At 34.0% G+C, this 12,249-nt stretch overlaps 1 protein-coding gene across 1 annotated transcript; it reads right to left on the reverse strand.

The window, feature by feature from the left end:
• Nucleotides 1–302: 302 nt before the first annotated feature.
• Nucleotides 303–1,990, reverse strand: LOC127796853 (protein FAR-RED IMPAIRED RESPONSE 1-like). The gene is made up of 2 exons (XM_052329259.1): nucleotides 1,284–1,990; nucleotides 303–432 (listed from the first exon to the last, which is right to left on the reverse strand). Exons 1-2 carry the CDS (start codon nucleotides 1,988–1,990, stop codon nucleotides 303–305), a joined length of 837 nt encoding a protein of 278 aa, XP_052185219.1.
• Between the last annotated feature and the right edge of the window lie 10,259 nt (nucleotides 1,991–12,249).

Raw genomic sequence — 12,249 nt, forward strand, 5'->3', positions numbered from 1 at the left:
TATGTGTGATTTTATATACAATTTTATTGATTAAATCACGTCAACCCTCATTTCTCAAATAAAATTGAACTCACGTGAACCACCCTTAAATTAAATTACGTGACTGAATTATTTTTAATACAATACTAATTAAATTGAATAAATTAAGGTCTAAACTTAATAATCGTTACATTAAAGAATAATAGTTCTTATTAATCAAATAGTCACACAATATTCAAAATGCATCACTAACAATATTAACATCCATTACAACTGAAATAGGAAATTACTAATCTTACATCGACTTAAAATAAACTGAACCATCACGGGAAATAATTATCAAAATTGACGTTCACATCTTCATAGTTGTTATTGGTAATACTAGTGAACCCATCATTATGTGTGCCATCAAAAGAATACTGGGGGTGATATGGGTCATCCAACCCATCTAACCTGAAATGATTGGAAAAAATGGTAATATGAGATGCACAACACAACTTGTAAAATGAGTTAAATCAGTTTGGAGAAATAATCTAACAAATACATTACCTATCATGCAACTTGTAACGACATTCAGATCATGTACCACTTGTTTCTCCTTGCGGCTTTTGATCATATTCCTACTCATCCCAATATTTCTGCCATTGTCAATATCTTGAACCCTAATGTGCAAACTTTCAAATTCATTCAATAGAAAGGTGCTGCGAGCATCTGTTAAAGACGTATCATTGACCAACAATGAAGCTTTGTGTGATAATAACCCATGCCTTGCCATTAAGGATTGACTAGAACCATCATCGACTGAGGAACTAGTTAAAGGTTCGTGTGCAGGTCCAATATTTGCATTCTTTGTCCATCTCCTTAAAATATATTTTTTCGGTAACTACAAGACTTGTTTTTTCTTCAAATAGCACAACATGTGTCGACATGGATAACCGTCGAACTTAAACATTCAACAACTGCATGATATGAAATCATACTCTAGGTGATAAATCAATTCTCGGTGCCTATCAAAATGTTTTCATTGCTCAAAACGCTTCATGCTGTACACCTTAACAATTATGGAGTTTGATCTCTTTGAACAAATGTAGAAGTTGCTTTGCTCAACTTCCTTCTGGAACAACAAAAATATATGCTTCGTGTATATCTGTACCATCTGTTGCTCCAACATAACAACTCAGGTCAGCCTCGGTTGTTCATTGAGATCAATATGGTTGGCAACTAATTCCTTGTGGCATTGATGAGCTAACGCTCTATTGAAACATGTGATGAAGTCCATCAATGAGTTATTTTTGTTGACATACCTCTTCAAAAATGAGTGATTGCTCTCAACCCTTTGGCTACTAGACATTCCTGCACTAAATACATGGTTGACATACGTTGGTACCCATCGATTGCGTATTTCATACATGTTGATCAACCAATCATTGCTGTCTAAATTGGTGGTTTCCATTATCTCGGTCCACCGTTGTTCGAACTCCTCAGGCGATTCAGACTGTTTAATAATATTTACCAGCCTGTGATACTGCTCATTATATAGCATGACATTGATTTTTTCTAAAAACTTGTTCAAAATATGCCACAGGCAAAACTGGTGTTGAGTGAACGGCAATAGCATTGAGATAGCCTTTGAAATTGCAGCGTCTTGATCAGTGATTATAACAACAGGGGTCGCTTGGTTTGGCATAGCTTCTAAGAACTTCGAAAACAACCAAACAAATGATTCTATCATCTCATCACTTAACAATCTGCAACCAAAAATAATGGTCTGGCCATGATGATTTACACCAACAAATAGGGCAAATATCATCGAGTACCTATTGGTGTTGTAGGTTGTATCAAACACCACAACATCGCCAAAGAAGGCATATGATCTTCTTGATTCAGAATCAGCCCAAAAACAACGAAGCATCCTATTATCCGAGTCCGTATCATAATCAAAGAAAAAGTTTGGATTTTTTTCTCTCTCAAATGTGAAATGCTCGATTAGTGTTTCAGCGTCATGACCCATTTATTCCTGACGCAACGAGCTAACATGATTCCTAATATCTTTCTCAATACAACCCATCGATGATGGATCGCCCGACTCTATCTCCATTATTCGCACTTGTTGACATGTTGGTATATTGGCTTCCAAAAATTGTTGCGCAAGTGCCTTCTTTGTCCCTGAGACTTTTAGGTGTGATCTTAACAAATGTACTCTACTAGGAGTAGTTAGACCATGGTTGTGTTCCTCCACAAAGTGGCTAACCACCCAACTATTGACAGTTTGTTGCTTCACTATCGATAATCTAGCATTTCACCCAAGTCGTGTATGTCCACGATTTCTTTCGCCAACCCGTGGCATAGCATTTTTACGTGTGAGGGTTTTACCCACACACGTAAATGTGTGTGGGTAAAACTTAAGATATTACCCACACATATATGTGTAGGTAAATATTTTTGTATGTGTAGGTATTTTTATGTCGGAAAGTTGTAATTGTGACGTGGCTGATGATATGGTTGATGATGTGGCTTTAATTGGATAATGATGTGGCACGACACATATATTTGTTTATGTGTAGGTAAAGTAAAGATTATGTGTGGGCAATAATATAAAAAATAATTTTCATATGTGTGGGTAAAAAACTTAATGTGTAGGTAAAAAAAATATTATGTGTGGATAATAATTTAAAAAAATTTAGAATATGTGTGGGTAAAAAAAAATTATAATGTGGGTAATAAATATATTATGTGTGGGCAATAATATAAAAAATAATTTCTATATGAGAGGATAATTTTTATATGTGTGGCTAAAAAACATATTATGTGTGCACAAAACTAAAATTGTATATTTAAAATCTCAATTGTTGAAACATCTATTACAATATAGTTCAAATATATACGCACCAAAAAAGTCATAAAGTCATAAAATAAGCATAAAATCATGAAGTCACCTAAAAAGTTAACATATATGAAAACAAAGCATAAAATAAATTATTAAATCTCGTCTCCAAACTCTTGTTCAATAGAATGGAGGGAGTGGCTGGAGCTGGATGGGTCAAGACGAGAATGGCCGAGGCAGGATCGTCCTGAACTATGATTCGATGGTACATGTGGAGTGGATGGAGGAGGCATAATATTCTTCTCAATTAAAACTTGTCGCAACATGTTTACATCTCCCTGGAGCTCTCGAAAAAGAGACTTGTATTGGTTCAAATCTTCTACCAATTCATTGTAGGTTGGACGATTGGACTCCTCACTAGTACATGTTGTCCCAGAAGTACTAGGAGATCGCCCCCAACCAAACAATCGAATAGATTTTCGTCCAAGGACCTTTTCTAAAATATCCTTATCAGTCATTTTATCTGGAGGATTATCTCGCCTTAGCTGCATCATTTGTTCCTATAAAAAAATGCAACATATTCTTAATCAACTATTTTTAAATTAAAAATATAGTCTCAATTATGCCAATGTAAAGCAGTTAAATTTATAAGGTATATACTCAATTATGCCAATGTTTTTAATTAGTAATTAAAAACATCTTCATGTGTCAACTGAAGGGATGATGAAGGTATCAAATGTAAGATATATGTCAATTTGCAATCTACTCTAGATGATTCCAAGAATGTAGTTCTCATTTAGCTAAATTTGATAACATTCTATGTATTCTAACTCTTTTAACTTAGGAAAAAAATAATTTACTTACATATTTAGCCTCTAACTCTAGATATGACCAACCGTGTTCGGAATGCCAATGTCGAAGATGCCAAGTCTCAATATGTCTTGTCGGGGCATCTAAGTTAGCTCCACGAATAACGTGATGACGCGCTGTACTCCTTGAACCATTTCTAGATTCCCACTTTCGTTTTGCACGAGAGTCGGCATTCTTCTGTGCTCGTTCCTTTTAAAATTAACAATTCACTAATAAATATATATTTTCATTAATAAGAAAGAGAAATCCTAAAAAAAATTATAAGCATTACCATAAAAATAGGATTTGTCCAAAGATCACAAAGGTAATCCCAATCCTCTTGGCTCACTTCCTCATGGCGCTTACTCTTGGCCTTAATTAGATCTTCCTCTCCTCCAATTTCTTTGAAGTAAGCATGTAGTTTATATTTGTGGCCTCTCCAAGCTCGTTGTATTTGTTTATCGATGACCTTTTGGACATTCCTATCCTTAATGTTGATATCAAAAACAGTCTAAAAAAGAAAAGAAGTCATATAATATTAGGAATAAGAAACCATATAAATATACAAAGTAAAAGTAATAAAATGATGATTTACTTACAAGAAGTTTGTGACGAAGCGGTGCCCTAACTATCGAAGGTACACATCTCCACTCTTTATATTGAAAGTTGCAATTTTTATGTACAATGTACCCAATTTCATTATTAAACATTTATGTGTTGTCACAAATAGCTTGTATAAGAGTAAAATTAAACTCCACAGTCAATTTTCCCTTAACATGTTTCTTCAGCTTCCGAGCACGTTGTCCATAAGTACTCCCGCGTCCATTTGAACCTTCAGGTGCATCCACATCCACATCTGCAGCTGTTGATTAAGATGAGGTGTGCACATCCACATCTATAGCTAAAGATATTAGACACAGAAACTGATTGAATTCTGACTTTGTTATACTTTAATCTAATCATGACTTAAATCTTAATTTCTTAGAAACAGAAACTGACTTTGTTATACTTGGCAATTTATTACATGAAACCTAACATTATAAGCAAATAAACTCATAATAGAATCAATAATAAATCTAAATGCAGCAAACTAGATTGTGATAGTTTGCAAACCAGAGTGTGCGACAACTGATAGAGATGGGACTGTAATAGGCTCCACTTACGGAGATGTAGTGGGGGCAACAATAGGCTCTATATTTCCTCCAACCTGCCCTCCTATATAAAAATGAATATGCATATAAGCACCAAAGATAAATGTTGGCAAAATAATGAAATCAACAATAAATTTAAATGCAACAAACTAGAATTTGATGTAGTGGGGGCAGCAATAGGCTTTGTTTGTCCTCCAACCCGTCCTCTTCGTCCACCCCTACCCCTTCGCCCACCAGGAGCCATGTAAGAACTGTAATAAAAAATCATGCATCATCATCATCATCGTCATCAAGATCTGGGTCATCAGAGTCGTCATCAGTCTCAGATTTTAAAGTTACTTCATCGGTAATAGAAAATCTACCGTCGTCATCAGAATCCTCAATATCTTCCAAGTTCTATTCTCGATCATTAAGAAATGCTTGTTCACTACGTAATTTAACCACCAACTCATGAGGCAAACTTATTGGTTCTTCATTTTGCCGAACCAATAAAGACATGTCAACTACTTCTTTCGTTAGCTGAAAATGCGATAACTCACTAGATTCTTCCTCTTGAAAGATATCATCGTTCACCCTTTCTTCATCATCGTCATGCTCAATTATATCATATATGTTCCTATGATTTACCTTTTGAACAACCATCCAATTCTTTCCCCGACTCCGATCATTTAGATAAAAACTTGTTGAGCTTGTGTGGCCAAAATAAATGGATCTTCAGCATACCAATTAGATGTAATGTCAAGTGATGTCAAATTATTATTAACCACTATTCTTTTTCCTTTTGGATCAGTATTGTACCACTTGCAACGAAACATGAATACTGTACGTTGATAGATGAAATCCAATTCTAAAATTTCAAGTAGAACATCATAATATGTGAAATCACTACTCTCATAATCACCCTCTGTACAAACTCCACTACATTGTGTCTTGAACTTGTCGTCACGTTCTTTGCAGCGAAATCTAATGCCATTGACAATGCAACTATGCCAAATTGTGTAACGATCATCTGCATATTGTGACAATGAGTACAAATCACTAGTTGCTTTAGGATCGCCATTGACTCTAAGATTAGCCATCTGTAGACAACTAATATTAGAGATAATAATTTAAGATGAATTAGAAAATATATATATATATACAGAAGATTTTAACCTTGTTCTTGAACCAAGAAGGAAATTCATGTTTTTGTACGGCTTCGAAATCTTCTTCCCGCACATTTCTCAAACGCAATACTTCTTTATGCTCACTGTAATGAAACAACTGGTCAATACTTATTTTAGATTGAACCATTAATTACATTTTAAAAATATTTTATATGTGCCCAACTCACTTCATGTAACCATCAAGTTCATCTCCGCAGTTATTCAAAAGGTACCATTGCACCACATGGTCATAAACCCTTAGCTTACCAAATTTAGAGGCCCCCATCGTATGAATCTTATTGTTGAATAACTCCATCTTATGTTGTGTACTAGGTACATCCCAATTACGTTCTAAATGTTTGAATCTTGTCTCAATATTATGCAAATATCGAGATAAAAATGTCATAGCCTCATCAACAACATATGCTTCAGTAATGGAACCAACAGGGCGTGCAAAGTTATGAACGTATCCCTTGTATGTACCTATGCGACGTTCAATGCCAAACATCCATCTCAGACTGACTGGTCCACCCCACAATGCTTGTTCAGGTAAATGCACACATAAGTGAACCATAATTGTAAAGAATGACAAAGGAAATATCTTTTCAAGTTTACATAGTATGATAACAATCCATGTCTTCATATTCTCAAGTTCGTTGACATATAGAGTCTTGGCACTTAATTTTTTAAAGAATTGGCAAAACTTAATTAGTGTGGCTCGTATTTTCTTGTCTAAGTATGGGAGAATGGCCACTGGTAGTATTTTTTGGAGCAATACATGACAATCATGTGTTTTCATCCCTCCAAGTGTATGAGAGTCTGTCACACAACGACTGATGTTTGAAGCATACCCATCCGGAAAGCAAACTGACTTGATAAAGTCACAAAACCCCTCACAATCTGATTTACTCAAGGTGTAATTTGCATGAGGTTTCTCAAATTTTCCATTCCGCTCCTTCAACCATAATTCTTTACGAATGTTAAGATCTTCCAAGTCTAAATGTGCCTTCATAGTATCCTTCAACTTTATGGGATCATTCAACAAGGTCCCAACAATATTATCACAAACATTTTTTTCAATATACATGACATCAAGATTATGACGCATCAATAGCTTTGACCAATATGGTAGTTCAAACAATATACTCTTTTTTGACCAATTCAACTCATCAACACCACGTCTACGTTTTCTATCATCATTATTAAGTGCTTTACCAGGGGTGCATATAGGTACCTCTTCTAACTGCAACAAAATATCATCACCGAAAAATTGACGAGGTGGTCCCCTTTTTTCTGGTTTTCCGTCATACTCTGTACTCCTTCGCCACAGGTGTGTTTTACTTAAGAAGCATCTGTGCCCTGTATAACATTGTTTTCCCCAAATTCATCTGGAACGAGTATCCTCAAGGCATATCGGACATGCCAATTTACCCATAGTGCTCCACCCAGACAAGTAAGCATAAGCAGGGAAGTTGCTAATTGTCTACATAACTGTTGCACGAAGAGTGAAACTTAATCGAGAGTATTCATCGTATGCTTGAACTCCGTTACACCATAAAACTTTAAGCTCATCCACAAGCAGTCATAAAAATACATCAAAGTCCTTACCAGGGGACTTTGGTCCTGGAATCAACAACGTTAAGAGGTAGTTGCTCTTATGCATTGAACGCCAAGGCGGCATGTTATAAGGCATCAAAATGACTGGCCAAATACTATGTGTTGTTGACATATTGCTAAATGAATTGAACCCATCTGAAGCTAACCCCAATCGTACATTCCTTGAATCAGCAGCAAAGTTAGGGTACAACTCATCAAAGTGCTTCCAAGCCTTCCCATCAGCAGGATGACGCAACACTCCAGGCTCTTCCGCACGAATTTCTTTATGCCAACGCATGTCTCTAGCTGTGTGTCGTGAGCTATATAACCGCTTCAAACGAGGCGTGATAGGGAAGTATCGTAGCCTCTTATGCGGAATCTTGTTACGAACATAGCGACTATATTTACAGATAGGACATATTGTAGCATTACTGTGTTCACCATAAAAGATAGCACAATCATATAGAAAAACATCAATATGCTCATAACCCAAACCGACGTCACAAAGCAATCTTCTAGTGTCATAATAGTTCTCTGGATAATTATTATCCTTTGGGAGCACCTCATGGATTAGCTTCAACAGCATCTCAAAAGAATTATCACTCCACTTGTTCATCAGCTTCACAACAAAGGTTAAAGCAGAGAAATTCACATCCATTATATACAGGATTATTTAAAGCTTCATATAGCTTCTCATAACGGAATTCTTCAATAGCTGGTCGTTTATTTCCAACAAAGTCACTCATCGACCCAATATTAAAAAGGTCAACACCAACCGCATCGTGCAATCCTTCTCCCAATCCATCAAATTGCTCATTAAAGAATTCCTCATTATCCACACCTTCTTCCTCCTCGAATTCTTCCTTCTCAGGTTCTTTCTCACCATGGTACACCCATCGTGTGTATGAGTCATCAATTCCCTTTCTAATCAAATGAGCTCTAATGACATCTATGCTTTGCAACCTCCTATTAGCACAGATTGAGCATGGGCATAAAGTTAACCCTGCAGAATTCAAACTCTCTTTTGTGATAGTTATAAATTCTTCTATCCCTGCCACATATTGAGGAGATAACCCTATTCGGGTTCTTTACCCATTCACGATCCATACTCTATATCTTTTCACGCTCTACACAAAAGTAACACATTAAGACATATTAAGTAAATAAATATATGACCGTTAACACAAAGGAATGTTAGTTAAACCTAAATTTCTTTTATGAAACTAGTACACAATAGTTGCAATGTGAAATATTAGCCGGTAACGTGGTAACCTCCTCCTAGATTTTCCAAGAAATACAATAAGCAGCTAGCAAGAAAAAGAATAGCAAGGAGAGAATTAATTAATAAGGTGAAAGATGATATATATATATATTTATACATGCAGATGCAATCATGCAAATGAAAGAGAAAAGTAACCCAAATCAGTTGTGGGTGAAGGCCAGGTTGTCGGCTTTTTTTTATTAGGTTATGTCTTGATCTCTTTGATAAAGTTCTACGTACAGTGGTTGTGGTCAATCTTTAGATTTAGAAAAATACAAAATGAAATAATAAAAAATAAAACACCCAAAATGTGTACCCAAATGATTAATCATTGATCAATTGCTATTAAGTCTCTCTTTCTTTTCTCTTTAAGATCACCATTACTAAGAATGTGAATATATAAATTTGATGGGAGAGAAGAGAGGACCTACTCTATTTAAATAATTATATAATTAATAGCAGTCTCATTATCCAGTATTAATATATAGGCCCAACCAGCTTAATCTATCTTTTATTCACACCAAATTTATAAAATAAGCCGAACTTCTAAGAATTCATAAGTATATATATATACATATATCTCACTTCAACCCATCTCTTAAAACCAAAAATCTTACAATCAATTAATAGCAACCCACTAAATGTAAAATTCTACCATTTTACCTTAACCACAAGATAATAAAAAGGTAATTATTTTTAATAAATTGACTATCAAATTATGGCACTTGTGGCATTTTTTTACATCATATGAATAAGCATATAAAACAAATTGTTTAACTAAAACTTAAAAAACAAAACAATGGATTAAAGTTACGTGGTTCATGATCAGGATGATATAATTTATCATATATAACCCACTTCATCTATTTACAATTCCAATATATGATAATACATGATTTTTTTTTATTGACATACACATAGTATTACAATTATAAATATTTTATTTTCCCAAGCTCAAGTTGGGTCCAAGTCAAATTTGAGTGTACATTGACTAAATTCACTAAATATTCACAATAATCTCTAAACTACACCCATCAATTAAACACATTAAATATTAATTATAAAAACAAACTATTATAATTTCTTACCATATATTTTATTTTCCCAAGCTCAAGTAGAGATTAGAAATCACCGGAAAATATTCACAATGAGGGCTCACCTGGTGGACAAACACCAGCCCAAGGCCATGGCCACCTTGGATTGGATACATAACTAATAAATAACTCAACTGATAAAGTGATGCTGAAACTAAATTTTCTTCTTATTATAATATGTATATGTAAATTGGTACATCATCAAGAGGCTAAGGCTCTCCATTTTTTATTTATCAAATAGGAGAGTGGAACTTTGGAATGGCTATTAATATATTACTTCATCTCAATCCATTCTCATCTGTCAAATATGGAAACCTAATTCTCTTGTTGAAATGTGAAATCTTCTATAATTGTTACTTGGTTTGTTCTATAATTGTTACTTGGTTTGTGTTTGGTTGCAGAATAATTAATAGTTGTGATTATTGTCATGAGTATATAATTATGTAGTTGTGATATCGTTTTAATTACTTCTTGTTGAATGAATACATAAACAGTAGCATGAATGTTTATGTAAATTAAAATTTTATTTATATGGTGTCGTCGCTCGAATATAATAAAAAAATTATTTATTACAAAATTCGTTGTTAAATCACTTAAAATCTACAAGAAAGATAATGATCAAAAAAACACATAAGAGTTATTGTGTGTATATTTCAATAAATAAATTTGACAATGATTTCAAATATGTTATGTCAATAAAAAAATTGAGGCGTACATTTGTTGAAGAATTGAATGCAATCATTATGCACCTGTACAGCCTATGGATAAATTACATTTAATACTCTTACTTTTTAAAATTATAGTAATTATCCTTATTATTCAAAAGTCACATCAAATTACTCCTTGATGTTATATTTACATTCCAGAGAGGTACGCTTGATGTTTCATAAAATTACACAGTTTTTTATAAAATAATGTCAGTTTAATTTCTAGAATGTGGGAGCACCCACTACAATTTAATGAAGTATCCAAATTTCAATTAGAATTATCCCAACAACAATGATTTTTGACTCAAATTCCTAGGCCGACACTGCAGGTCAAGTGGATGATACTCAACCCATGTTGGCCCATTTTGACCCAAAAGTGAAGTGTTATTAGTCAAACACCAATCCACAAGATTCATCTCACTTTGGAATTTTGCATTATTCATGAATGAATGAGTGCTAGAAGAAGGGATTATAAAGGCTTAAATATTACCATTGATTTTATGTTTAGGATGCTAGAAAATTGGTAATATTTGCACGGGCAAAAGGTGGAGGAGGGGGTGGTGCTGGACGTTGGGGACCCCCAACTGGCGGGCAGGGCGCACCATTCATGAACCAACAGCCACATCTCCAATTTATTTTTATAATTTCTTATCATATAATTAAATATTAATTATAAATAACCTTATCTGGAGTACTGTTTGGAAAGCGGGATGATGAAAAGGAAAGTGAAAGAATGAGGGGTTTTAGGGAAACAGTTACAGAGCTTCTCTGTTAAGTTTGTAATACATATACACACGTATATACACATATACATATACTCACACAAAATATATATTAGTCACACAGGATTCTCACACACATATATATATATACATATACATATACTCACACATATATATACATATACATATACATATACTCACATGTATAATAGGGTGTTTCAAGAGACGAATCTGGCATGGCGGATGCAAAGGCAAAGCCGGATCGAGCTGGAGGCAGCGGCAATTGGAGGCGGAGGTAATGGCGAATGGGTCGACGACAGAAGTACTTAACAGATAGAGAGAGCGAGAGAGAAAGAGAGGGGTGAGTTAGAGTTAGGATTAGATTTAGGAATTTATTGATTTGGGGAAAGAGGAGGGGAGAGGAAGAGGGAGAGGGAGAGGGAGAGAGAGAGAGAGAGATACGTGGGTGTAGTTCCAGCCCATGTTTTTTTTTTTAATATTTATTTTTTAAATAAAAATAAAATAATTTATGTAAATAATATTATTAATTATTTAATTGATAAAAATAAAATAATTTATGATTATGATAACTAATAAAATAATAATTTAAAATAATAATCTAAAATATGATAATAAAATAATTTAAATTATTATATCAAATTAATATTTATTTAAAAAAAGTTACCTAAAATAATAAAAATCATTAAAAATATAAGGAGGAAGTGGAGTTTGCTGTTTGCTACTTAATCTAATACTCTTTTTCTTTTTGTTGATTAATAAAAAATTTAATCAAAACAATGATATTTGAATTTGAATTAATCAATTTATTGAGTGTATGAAGGTACAACTATACCCCTTGTGTGGACAGATTGAGAAATTCATTTTTAAATAGTCTTAATTTTGAAGGAAAATCAATCCCAA

This window comes from Diospyros lotus, chromosome 3 (assembly GCF_014633365.1).
Source record: "Diospyros lotus cultivar Yz01 chromosome 3, ASM1463336v1, whole genome shotgun sequence".
Lineage (NCBI taxonomy): Eukaryota > Viridiplantae > Streptophyta > Magnoliopsida > Ericales > Ebenaceae > Diospyros > Diospyros lotus.